The 13,863-nt window shown below is 42.8% G+C and overlaps 1 protein-coding gene across 1 annotated transcript in view; it reads right to left on the bottom strand.

Annotated features, from left to right (window-relative positions):
- si:ch211-250c4.3 (uncharacterized protein LOC100535981 homolog) overlaps positions 1–13,863 on the bottom strand; it is a 36,374-nt gene that overhangs the window by 3,360 nt on the left and 19,151 nt on the right. The window contains exons 3-6 of the mRNA XM_034898186.1: positions 12,094–12,252; positions 7,086–7,248; positions 2,850–2,977; positions 1,032–1,153 (exon numbers count right to left, since the gene is read on the bottom strand). Coding sequence (XP_034754077.1) covers positions 1,032–1,153; positions 2,850–2,977; positions 7,086–7,248; positions 12,094–12,252 — 572 coding nt within the window. The remainder of the gene's footprint in view (positions 1–1,031; positions 1,154–2,849; positions 2,978–7,085; positions 7,249–12,093; positions 12,253–13,863) is intronic.

Raw genomic sequence — 13,863 nt, 5'->3', positions numbered from 1 at the left:
AAACCCCCCCCATGCTGGCCCTTTTCCCACTTCAGTCAGATTAGTTGCATTCCTTTTCTGTTTTGGGGTTTTATTTAACATACAAGGGAGAACACAGGGAGAAGGACAATAAAGTTCTGGCTTTGGCAGGAAGTTTGGAACAGATTTTGAGTGTTTAATGGAGAAAATATTTCAACAAAACCTTCCAGGTGCTAGATTTTGCCCCTCATAAACTGTTTTTAATGAACGAAGAATGTACCTGTGTACCTCAGGCTGACTTCAGACCAGCGGTTTTAGCTGAGATAGCTGCAGGTGATCTGATGAGGAGAATGAATCTAAGTTGAGAGGCAGGTGTTGCTTTTAGCTTGTATGCTAGTTTCACCGACGGTGTTAATTTTGCTGCACAGCCTTCCGGAAAAATATCAACCAAAGGTGCATTGTAATTTTGTGTCTCTGGTGCCTCCACATGCATGCAAACTTGGAAAAAACCTATCCATGTTTTGAGTGGGATCCAGTTTCTGAATGTCCTCTGTCTTCAGTCTCCAAATTCAATATAATGCAGAAAATGAAGAGTTTGATGTTAAAAGATTTGTGGGGGACGACTCCCAGAACCCCCTTTATGATGTGCCTCCCCGCCCGCCTCCCCGGTGTTGAAACAACACCTACGCCCTCGGTACACGCTGTTTTACTTGTGAGTTGTGTGCATCCGGCCCCAGGACTGTCTTTCGGAAGTCCAGTTCACTGGTTAGGGCTTAGGTTAGGGCTTTGTGCAGGCCACGCATGTTCTTCTACAAAAAACTGGGAAACACATTTCTTTATGGACCTGGCTTTGTGCCGTCCCTCAACCATTGGCCCGAAGTTGGATGAACACTGTTGCATAAAATATCATCGCATCCTGCAGAGTGAAGATTCAGATTCTAGACCCAACCACAAAAAACATCTCCAGAAGAAAAGGGTGTTGACAGGGGTCATGTTTTGCTCAGTGTTGATTTAGTATGATGGGCCATATCCAGACTATAGAGCACAGAGTGAGTCCGTAGTGGGCTCCTTACATGTAGAGTTGAGGGCAGGACATCTTCAGCGAGGAGGAAGTCAGTCCCAGCCTGCTTTGGTTCCTCAGCTTAGATCTCCTCACCAGGTCCTTGACTCGGCCCCATGTGCAGCTTTCCCTCAGCTGAACAATGAAAACAACAATTTAATACAAAATGACATATGAGTATGTGTACATGTTTTGTTAAATTGTTGAACAGTTAAGTTTAGCTGTATCTGCAACAGCTTCCTAACCCATAATATAGTAAGCCAATCATCAGTGTTAATTATGTTTCTTTACATATAATATGTTGGATTCAAGTTAATGTATATTTTCAGACAAATTTGCAAATACATATTTTTTACCTATCAAACAATAATTTTGTAGATCCCTGCAATAAAGTGACAGACATGTCCAGAAGAAGAGCAGACTAGTTAGGTTGGTCCTTAAATGTTCCGCAAAAGGGCCATTTGGTTATTAAAATCAAATTGGATTGCCAACAACATATTCCCAGTAGATCTCATGGCGTCATGCTGTTTTAGGAAATATCTTAAAATTTAAAATTAAAATTTGACATTCTGTAAAATTTAAAGAATATGCAAGGTGGCAACCTTCTATGGGAATTTATGGGAAATCACAAATTAACCCTATTCTGCCTATCTGCTCTGAGTGTATTATTTTGCAGATAGAAACAATCTTACCATATCAGAGGCATACATTATTCATTCATTGCCAAATAATTCCATTAATTTAGAAAACATATGCAGTGTGAAATGGCAGCGTGATGGAGAATCCACTGTGCATACAGAGGGTTGTTTATGCTTTTTAAGTTGAAATTGTGCAAATTTCCCCAAATTCCCGAGTTCAACTTCCCTTGGAATTCATCTGAAAATGTTCTGAAATTCCCTGGCCCATTGCAACCATGGTTACGGAGCAAAAAATAAACAAAATCCTCCCTGCCGCATTAATTAGGGTAAATTCCCAGCAGGTGGGGCCCTTGTCATCAGAGATGAGACAGAGGAGGATGTTGGGCAACCTTAAGTGATTCACTGACTGTGTGTGTGTGTGTGTGTGTGTGTGTGTGTGTGTGTGTGTGTGTGTGTGTGTGTGTGTGTGTGTTGGCGGGGGATGGGAGCAGGTCCTCTGGCTCAGCACCGATCCTAATTTCTGAAGAATGATGGTGAAACAATCAGTGCTAAAATATTAGTTTCTAAGCTCTTCGTTGATCATAGAGATTAAAGGTGCAATCTGTGTATATTACATTGTTATTACTAAGAAGCAAACTTGCTATCTAGAAAACGGGGCATTCATGTCCTCAATACAGGCAGTACTCATGTATACTATGCAAGCCTTTAATATCGATAGGAAATAATGTCTTTTATCAAATCTGTTCTTACTTTTGCCATTAAAGATGACCATAGGGACCAAAACCACCTACGCTGTAGCACGAAGGCTGGTAAGGGGATAGGTATCCCACAGACCCCCTTTGGCTGCCATCTTTGACCAGCAGGTTCCCAAGGCTACTATATTACCCCTCAGTCTCACTAGCTCCAAGAGACAGTGAAAAAGTGACAGGCTGAAACAGGAGACATTTTTCTACTGTATGTTTTTGTCTTTCGTCCTTTCCTTTATTTGTACATGACTTTTTAAAAATCTTGCTCCTGACTGCAGGTCAACTTTCATACTGAAACAAAAAGAAGTCTTTGAGGACTTTCAAAAAGCACTGTATAAATCCAACGTATTGTTAATATTATTATTATGTCTTTACATGAACAGAGTTTTGGTTGGATAATACCAAGACACTGCTAAAGTGGACCTGTAACGTGTGCCTATGACTCACCATGCGCTGGGGGGTGGACAGTCCGTCCGTGCTGTCCCCGAGGAAGCGGTCCTCCCCCTCAGTGTAACTCCTTCGGTTCAAGCCTTTCCCCCATAGAGGGACGGGAGTCGAACCCTCGGCGCTCACGTCTGGAACACACATCACACACAGGACGTGGTTACAGTGGTGGTATGGGAATCAGGTTCCCGACGTGTTGTACGGCAGTTGGTTCATTTTACACTAAGAGGCCCTGTCAGCAGCAAACGACACATTTATGAATTATTTTGACTAATAGTTAAGATCAGAGGATGTTGAGTGAACTTTATGTCAAGGTGTAGTCAGAATGTTGTTTAAAAACATTTGGATTGTTTTCAAATGCTATCAAATTCAATAAAACAGTCATATGTCAATGGAATGAATCATTTGTTTCCCTGTGAAGAACGCTGCATGGGTTTCATACAACGTGCATCTATGTCTCCATGTTGTTTTGGGGGGAAATTTGGTCAAAATAAACCCATTTATCTGATATAAAGTCAGCAAAATGGGTCAGAAAAACTATGAAAAGGGGTCAAATTTGACCCGAAGGTAACACAAGGTTCACAAAGAAAGACTTATTTACACAATCAGCAGAGAGGGACCAACCCTGCATGTAGAGTCCCACCCTGCATGTAGAGTCCAACCCTGCATGTCGAATCCAACCCTGCATGTAGAGTCCAACCCTGCATGTAGAGTCCCACCCTGCATGTAGAGTCCCACCCTGCATGTAGAGTCCAACCCTGCATGTAGAGTCCCACCCTGCATGTAGAGTCCAACCCCGCATGTAGAGTCCCACCCTGCATGTAGAGTCCCACCCTGCATGTAGAGTCCAACCCTGCATGTAGAGTCCAACCCTGCATGTAGAGTCCCACCCTGAATGTAGAGTCCCACCCTGCATGTAGAGTCCAAACCTGCATGTAGAGTCCAACCCTGCATGTAGAGTCCAACCCTGCATGTTGAATCCAACCCTGCATGTAGAGTCCAACCCTGAATGTAGAGTCCAACCCTGCATGTAGAGTCCCACCCCTGGTCCTAAAGGTCCCATACACATGGTGCTGAAGGAGTTTCCATTATGTTAGCCTAAACGTATTTGTCTCCTGGGTTATGTTTAATGGCAAATGATTTTCCAGTTCGTGATGCACAGACCTTATTGAACAACACAGAGGCCTTAAAGACATGGGGGGGGGGGGTAAAGAGTACACAGTACAGGAATCTGACACCGGAGAATGGAATTTGTGCATGTGTGGATCCCAGTACCATCGGGACCTATTCAAACTGTTCAGCTTTTATTCTTCCAGTAGTACTGCAGCCTACACTGTACAAGTTATGTAAGTGAACATTTTGGGGGGGTAGCTCAATCCGTAGGGAGGTGGGTTTGGAACAGGAGGGTTGCTGGTTTAAGTCTCTGTTTGAACCAAAGTACAGAGTGTGGATTGGCAGCTGGAGAGATGCCGGTTCCTCTCCTGGTGTGCTTGAGCAAGACACTGTACAGCTCCGGGCGTTTATTGACAGTTAGGTGAGAAAGGGGAGAGTGTATGCAGCTCTGAACCCTGGACCTCTGCGTCGTGTAAACCTCGCTCTAACACCGAGCCAACCTGGCCACGGTCCTGAGCGTGTGTGTGTGTATTTCAGGTCTATGTGTAGTGATTTGTAATAAAACAGAGTGTAAATTGTAATTATTATTATTATAGACTAGTGCACGTACCTCAGAGAGATATTCCCCAGCAGGTGATATTATAATCAAGGCGTTTTGGCGAGAACCTTCAACACTGCACATTCAAGATTCTGACAGCCACGTGTTTCCTGAATTTAGCTGAATCTCCTGATAAAGACCATTTGTGCCTTGTGGATGTGGTCAGAGAAGAGATTTTGGTTTTGGTTTTGATTAAATATTAGGCATAACATTTTGTTTTTGTTAGACATACTACACACAGGCCTAAAATACACACATTTACACGTGCTCAGGTCCTGTACATGCAGAAATGCAGAGATGTCAGAGGGGGGGTTGAGACTGCTGGACACCCTGAACAGGCAACTCTCCAGCTACCAGGAGAGAAACCGCTGCCTGCTGCTGGAAACAATTGTGATGAGGCCCTTAATTCCAAACTAGATTTTAAAAAGCCTTGACCAAGAAATACTCGTATAAAGCCAGTTTCAGTGAAGCAGAAGTTCGACATGTACACACTGTAGCTTGACACTGACTTAGGGCATTGTAGAGTAAGCTGCATGTTGCCCATTTACTCTCCATGAGATTGTTCTGTGAGGCAAAGTGTTGAGAAGGGAGTGCTGACTGTTACTACAGATGGTGATGGGACTCAGCTCAGGCCTGTGTTAGCCTCTGTTCGTGTAGACACACCTCACCTAATCACAGGCTCACAGCTTCTACCCACCTCTGTGTCTCGGGTTTTTATGGGTCAGTAGAGGAAAGTCAGTCAATACATATTTGGAATGATTCTGTCTGAAATTTTGCATTGCCTTTTTCCCTTTGTCAGTGAATGCACCCAATATCTACACGGTGTTCTCGCAAGAGCACAATTTGAATTTTCTCGGCAAGTTACTCTGGCGTCGAGTGATGCTGCTCATTAACTATGCCCTTGTAGCCGAGCTGCACCAATCACATCAGTGTATCTGATGTAGGTGGGGCCAGAGGCGAGCTGCACCAATCGCATCGGTGTATCTGATGTAGGCGGGGCCAGAGGCGAGCTGATCAGATGACGACAGTCTAATCTACCAGTTAGCTCCACTGGTAGCTAAGCGTAAGGGGCCCTGGATACGTCGTCCCGTGTGTTCTTATGATTGGTCGTAGTGTTATCCAATTGCGTCGCTGAGATTTTCAAATGCACGCTTGGTGATGGCCGACTTTCATTACTCGATGCCGGACCCTTAATCTTTCGGATGTGGGTCTGGATTTCCAGGTAACACAATATATTCCCATTTTAAGCCAAACCAAACCTAATCCTCTAACCTAACTCACTTACACTAATCCAATAGAAGCACTCTCGATGCTGTTTTTCTCTTTCTCTAATTCATTAGTTTCTGCACCTGTTCCCGAGTAAACACTCCGTGGCTGGTTTATATGATGGCCCAGTCAGAGCTCTTCACTTAGCTTACTGCACCTAATCTGGGCCCCCATCTCTCCTGACTTCTCAACCTCTTCTTGAGATCCAGTTTCCAGCCCATCAGAGGAAGAGCCAAGGCATTCCAGAGTCCCGGGGCTTTATGCGTTCCCGCCCTTAGCAGGATGCCAGGAATTCGGCCCGTGTCCCATTTGAGTCATAATTCCATCTTTGCTACTGGACCGGCGAGCTGTCAGCCACCACTGCCCCCTCAGGTAATGAGAACTCCTCCAAAAACAATAACACAACCCGAAACCTAAGTCCTGATAAGTCTCTGTAATAACATACAGATTCATTTCAGTCCAACACTGAAATTAAAACATGAATACGTAGTTGGGTGGGTGTGTTTGTTGACACGTCCCACTGTGGCCGGTTATTAGGTGCTGATCCTACTAGTAATTAAATGCTGTAGGTTAAACAGGGGGTGGTTTCAGTAACCTCCAGGGCACTCAAAGAAAACTACCACTGTATGTCTCAGAGAAACAGCCTGTCCGCTAAATAAGGAATATTGTATTCTCAAAGTTTAATCCTTTCTCTGTTGTCTCGAGATGAGCTCTACTTCACAATCACGCTGCGATTTCTTGGGTCTTGAACACACCTCATGACATATGTGCGTCACATACCCATGTCATGGCTACTCACGGTCAACACTGTTGGAATACACTCTGGTTCACAGGGAAAACACCACTGGGGGGGCAACGACCTTGGGGCCCAAACAGCTATAGATTTCTAATGATGTGTAGATATAAAAAATGTTTAGATTATGTTAATATCCTAAGTCATTTTACCCGGAAAAAAATAGTACAAAATGGCCCCCAAAGCTGTTATAAAATATGCAACTCAACTCATTACTGCATTTTGGATATCATATTGGTTTTAAAGGCTGCATGACAGTAAAGTGATGTCATGTTCCTGGCAGACTTACTAGCTGTTTTATTGTTTGTCTTTACCCACTTAGTCATTGTGTCTACATTATTGGTGATTATTTATCCAAACTCTCATTATATTAATATTGTGAAAGCACTAAAATACATGATGACGCATCCTCTTCAATGTATGTATCTCCTATTTCCAGTAAATAAAGCAGAACACGCCATGACTGTACCTCTTCTGGCTGATATAAGTGGATGCCGGGTGACCTCGTGGATGGTGGACAGGTCAGAGAGGGTTCCACTGGGGGACAGACACTCACTTCTGAAGTGTCTCTTGTGAAGGTCCTGGAAGACGAGGCTGGCTGCTCCACAGCTGCAGTGCTGCTGGAAGAAGTCCTGTTCAGAAGGAAGGCAGGAAGGGAACAACTACATCACAATATTCTTCATTTAGCACTTTATAGCGTACATTTTCTAGAAACTAGAAGAAACTGATTGCCTTGTTTATATTTTAAAATGAATGGCTTTGAATATCAGTTTTGCCAAAATCATCACCACTGATGAAGGAAAACAGTTAGTATGTGTCTCGTTCTATTTCCAGATTGTTCAGGTAACTTTGGAAATTCCCAAAGAACCAAACTACTTTTGAACGTGCAGTACACATGTTCCACCCAAACAGTTCCTTCCAGAGGCTATTGTGCAGCGGCACCGTGGCTCTTACTGGCATTTAGCCCCACCCAAGACGATTGTGATTGGTTAGAAGAAATGCCAAGTTGCTGGATCCCACAACTTTAGAGGGCTGTTTGAGGGTTCAGACTTGGTTTGGGGATTAGGGTTTGAATTAGGTAGATTAGGAAGAGGGTAAGGGTTAGGGTTAGGTATTTAGTTGTGATTGCTAAGGTTAGGGTAAGGGTCTAGGGATGCATGATGTCAATTATGGGACCCCGCAAAGATAGTGCCACACGTGTGTGCACGTGTCTGTGAGGATGTGTGTGTGTGTGTACACTGTCAGTATGCTCATCCTGTGAGTCATCCCAGAGCATCAGCCTAATTGAGGTCCACATCCTTCCATGTCCACTGAAAGGGAACTACAGTATGACATCATTTCCATGTAAAGTCCCAAAATAGTGCAAACTACGCAAATGCAGCCTACGACAGCAGAGATAGGGGGTTGGAGATTAAAGGAATGAGGCGTGTTTTTTTCTCTTCTATTGTGTTTGTGTTGTTCATACTGCGCAAACATACACCCATACACACAGACACGCATGCATGGCTTCACTGTTCAATCCAAATGGCTCATTATGTAAAGGGAATTCCTGATTTTTGCCTCATAATCTCTTTCCCTGCTTCAAAGTTACCTTTCACCTACTGTGAGGCAAGGTTCAAACGGGCCTCTAGAACAACACATCCAACTGCACGTCTGCCTACACACACACACACACTCGCACATACACGCGCATTTCCCTTCAGATATCAATACAAAAGCACTTCTCTCTCTGTTTTATTACATAACCATTTACATAACGTCATTTATATCCCACGCCTCACCATATTTTAACTTAAACCTCAGGTTATTCAGGCTTTGACCAGATCAGGCCTGCAGACGCCATCTCCAGTTTTACTTTTACTGAACTGAAGCATCTGCTAGAGAATTAGTAGAAAAGACACAAAAAAGATCAATGCTTTCTTTTATATTATGCTGTCTTAAAAGCTACATTCATGTCTCAACTGCTGGATGGATTGTTATGAAATTTGCCCCACTGACTTTGTACCAATAAAGAAATGATTGTTTAATTTAATGCTCTTCAAAAGCACTTGTTAGAGTACCATCAAGTAAGAAACAGTGTATAACAACACAACAGTTACTACATAATCTACCCCAGGAGGATTCCACACACCCTCGTCACTCAATAATTTACTGTGCATTTGACATTTTGAGCCATGTGCATCCTATCTGTATAGTAAGGCCTCACACAGGAGTTTATTCCATGTTTGTGGATTTAAAGGGGACACCAACAGTGAGCCAATGACCCTTAACCCGTCAGTTACACACAGTCAGCCAAGGTGAAAAAACACAGTGGAATGCGTCTTCCATTACTTCCTGTCCCTGACCAGAGGACACTCCGGTTAAAGGGCAACTACTGTGTTTTTCAACCTGGACCCTGTTTCCCTGTGTTTTGTGTCTAAGTGACTGATGGGAATAAAAGTCTTTGACATTGGTCCAGCATTAAGCAAGATCGCTGCAGTTAGCAGCGGAGAAACAAGCTGCAATGTAAGTTAATAGGCAATTAACCAGCTTGTGTTTACCTTCACTAGAAGTACTCGTTTTGCCACTGAGAGGATCAGGTTAATATTCTAAGTTCCTGACAACATTATGGAAAGGATTTCTAAGGAAGTTGACCTTTCTGTTAAAGAGTAAGATCTTTTTTTAAACATAAAAACATCCGTGAAATTGTTAGCTAACCCAACCAGACTCCATGTAAATAAACAGTCATTTTAGCATCATAAAATAAACTTTGTTCAAAGTTGACAGTTGACAAAATAAAAACTATGAAAAGCTGTTTTGGGTCAGCTTTAAACTCTACCAACCATTTCAACTCTAGTTCTGGTTGACATAAAGATGTGAAAATATTTTGGCTCTAGAATCAGTCGAATTTGCAGGAGGCCACCAAATTACATAACGGTTGAAAGTGATGCACAATTCATGGTGCCATCAGCGGCAGCACGCCACTCTTTGTATATTTGCCCCTCCAGGTATGTGTTTGTCTTGCACTAGAGAGAGAGGAGGGGTCTACTTAGTGTTGGCGTTCTATCTCTGATGAACTTAGATGTGGTGATGGAAAATAATCAGGTGATCAAAAATCACAGCAAGGGTTGGTCCTGTGACCTCAGCACCCTGAGGGTCAACATGCAGGGTCACAGGGTAACAGATGGGGGTAATGCTGCACACGTGTCAAATCAAAGTAGGTGAAATGACCCGTGTCCGAGTTGTAAACAGTTGTCACGTCAACATCCTATCCATAATTATAATACATCCTGCTTGGTACAACCTTGACGCCTTATATCAGCCAAAGACTCATGGCCAACATGACAATGAGCGTTTCTGACCCACATGTGGCAATTTCTACAACCATCTAAAGTCATCAGTGTCAGAAAACATCACACCACGGCTTCCCATCTTGTTATCTGGTTAACTTGATTTACTTCTTTCTTCCCACCCACACAGATGTTTCACCGATCAAATTACAGTATCAGTTTGTTCAGCTGGTCCCAAATATCCATGCCCGGTGGGAACTAGGGGCATACAGTAGGGGGCACTTTTAATGCAGACACAAATGAACAAAACAATATACATTACACAAAAGATTTGGCCTTTTGATAATATTTGGAGCAATGAAACCAAATTTTTCTCACACAGCACATGGAAAATTCTCCGCCCTAGCTTAAAAAAACAACACTTCTGATGAAACATTGCAAAAACAACACAAACGATGAGTGTGTCTTTTTGGAGATAACACCTGCAGTTGCTATACAGTAGTTATTGAGATCTGAGTGAGTCTGGACAGCAGGCTCTGGATTCTGTGTAAAACAAACTAAGGTTGCTCACCAAAGATTAAAAGGCCAATTGCCTGCAGACATTGCTTTTTTCAGTACGTTTCAGTGTGGAGTTTCAGTACGCATTTTCTCTTGCAAAGAGTGAAGGTTGTAAAGAAAACTTTGGCAGCACTACACAGCATTGTTCTCTGTGACACAAGGCCAGAATTTATGACCGATGCCTTGAAGACTTTACCTTCGCAGTGAAACATCTGGGTCAGTTGAATATGATTACTGGTAGCCTACTCTCATTCAGGAGTTTGATAAACCTGTGGTAGGTTACCATCACATTTCAAAACCTTAACCCTTGTGTTGTCCTCGGGTCAAACGGACCCGTTTCAAAGTGTTTTACATCAGAAATATGGATTTCGTTCAGCCAAATTGCCCAAAAATAACATGGATGATTCCATAAAACATTTTTTAGGTACAATTAATGATTACTTTCATTAAATTGTGTGGGTGTTTTATTTAATCTTATAGCATTTGAATTTTTTTTTTTTTTTTTTTATGTTTTCAAAACAGTATCCGGACTAAACATTGACATATAACCATCTCAGATCCACTCAACAATCCTCTGATCTTAGTCAAAATAACTCATATAATTTCTGCCTTTTTAACTAAAAGCGTATGTATAGTTTGATACAAATGAGGTTTCTTAACGTTGAATTCCAAGAATAATTTTAAAACCTTTTATTAAACCAGCTCAGGGTTTTAAAAAAGCACCAAAAACATTGGAAACGCATTCAAAAAAATTGTTTTCAATTTTGACCTGGAATGACAAATTCATGGTTAACGGGAAGACAACACAAGGGTTAAGGCTCTGACACATCAGGTGTCGGACTGATCATTCGGCTCCGGGCGGTCCAAAACGTTCCTCAGAACACACGAAGCCATGAGGAGCGTGTGTTCTGCGCATGTGTGCGTGATGTAACACGTCTCCAGAACAGCAGGGGGCGCTAATCTGTATTGTCATCCAAAAAACTTAAAACCAGAAAGAGGAAGACGTCACGTGGGTCTGGATTCTCCTGAATTTGAAAGCGGACCAAAATGGCGGCACGTTCGGAATTCGATCTCGTGTTTCACGAAAAGGGATCACAGAAACGTTTTATTTGAAAACATTTTAAGCGAGAAATAGGCCGTGCAATTCCTGAATCTGTCTGTTTTCTTGATTGACAAAGGTCAGTTTGAAAGATTTCTGTTAGATTTTGAGAGCCGTTTGTCATGCTCATTCCGCTCGTGTTATAACATGAGTCCTAACCAAAATCCAACAATCAGATTGGTTATTGAGTCCTACTGCCGCCCGCCGATTCAACATCATCATGTCAAATCAGCAAAAAATGGAGGCTCCTCCCACTGAAACCACCAATCAGACTGGAGTCCCCGACCTCGCCAGACTGTCTGACGGACAACAACCAGGTTGATGTGTCATCACCTTTAAAAGTAAGACTTGAAAAAGCTGATAGTAAGCCCTAGAGCTTTAAATGTCTGACCTATTTGCTTCACCATCACATTTACATTCAACCAATTTGTTTTGCGGTTTTCACATGTGACGTTAATCCAACCCGTTGACTTTCAGCCTGAAGTATGGGTCAAGCTCCTGCAACAGAGCTACACCCTAAGAAAAAAAGAAGTATACGAACAGTCCCACACCTCTTTGGTCTTTGTCATCCTGTCGTCCTTCTGCAGGCTGCAGATGTGCCTCTGCAGCTGGAGGTTGGTCTCCTGCAGTTGGCCGATCTTCTCCATGAGTTGGCAGATGTGCTCCAGGTAACCCAGGCCTGAACCCAGAGGGCTGGGACTCTGCTGGGCCTGGACAAACAGAAGGTGTGCGGCTTAGTCATTGTACCAGATATAAGCTAGACATTTTTTTCGTTGAATTTTTCGCTGGTAGACTGAAAGATCTGCTAGATCTGAAAGGACGTGATTTTGGCATAACTGATTTGAGATTTGCTTTCAAGTATGATCATATTCCTGGTAGACATTCAGATTGAATCATCATGCACATTAGGGGTGGATTTCACCAGAGGCTTCACGATACAATATCATCACGACACTATACCATGTTATTGCAATGGCAATGTTGCAATCTAGTGCGATGTATTGTAATTTATTACCTTGTTCCAACTTCAATCTTCGACATCCCTAAAATCAGTTTTATCTACAAAGAAACATTTCTATGTTTGTTCATTTCACTTCTATGTTATTGCTGCAAAATGGGACAAACTTACCAACACATGTATAGTGACAGATCAATACTTGCCGTCTGTGTATTGATACAGTATTGACTAGGAAAATATTGTTGGATCACTTGTTTTCCCCCAAACCCTAATGTACATCATGGTGTTGTTCATAACCAGATGGAAAAGCTTCTGAAATTGTCATGGGACAACATCACCATGGACACTGATACAAGGGAAGGGTAGGAAGACCTGCAGTAACACACCAAGTTAAAAGCAGAAACCTATGTTCAGCCTTCGCTTGTTGGCCTTTAACACATTTGGAACATGGTGGCCAAGGGGCACAGGCCCAAGCCAGGATGGCGCTTAACCCTTTCAGACCCCTGGCCCTATATACAACAGTTCTTCTGTGCAGATACTTTTGGGAGTTTAATTTGTATCTGCTCCGCACTGGTACGTACTGCCTCTCGGGTCCTATTCTTCGTACGTGGACCGCAGAGTCATCCCCATTGGAGTGTTGATGACATGCGATTTTTTTGGTTTCTCCCAAGCTGGCTCAAAAGGTGTCTGGAACTGTTGTCGTAGCAACAAGTCCCCAATCCCAAACCTCTATAAGTGCAAAGGTGTATTGACAGTTAGCTGGCTCATGACCCAGACAGTTTAATGTGAACCCCCATATGTATATAAGTTGAAATAAATGTGTTGACATGGTGCACAATAAGATTTGGAAATGTGCAAAGTCTTTGGTGACTGTACCCCATTGTAATATCATCCAAAAAAACTCAGTTGAAATTCAGTTGTTATAACACAATCAACAATTTTTTGACTTATGCTGTTATTAAGAGCATATTAGTTACAGTTGTTGCATCACCAAGAACTCAGGGAAGGATGCAAAGAATGGAAACCTTGATCTAAAAAATCTGCTCGGGCAGGAGGTGCTGTTTCTCAGCTATGCAAAATAAAAGCACTTTTGGAGCAAATATTTATCCACTGATTAACATTCCTAAACGTGTCCCAACAAAAGCAGGATGTGAGTCCAGGAGGGGGTCCTTACCCCCTCTTTTCTGTGCTACTTACACCAAAGCTCGAGTCAGGCAACTGGGGGGGAGATGGAGACAGCGGCCTAACAATGGGCCAGAAGCCATAACAGGCTGCAGGACTGACATCACTCGTTTCCTCCAATGGACCAACCCTCCTGGACCACACAACCACGTACCCGTTCCCACACGAGACACTGTTGTGG

This window comes from Etheostoma cragini, chromosome 17 (genome assembly GCF_013103735.1).
Source record: "Etheostoma cragini isolate CJK2018 chromosome 17, CSU_Ecrag_1.0, whole genome shotgun sequence".
NCBI classification, from domain to species: domain Eukaryota; kingdom Metazoa; phylum Chordata; class Actinopteri; order Perciformes; family Percidae; genus Etheostoma; species Etheostoma cragini.
The sequence above is the reverse complement of the archived record's forward strand: the minus strand, read 5'-3'. Positions and strand labels throughout refer to the sequence as shown.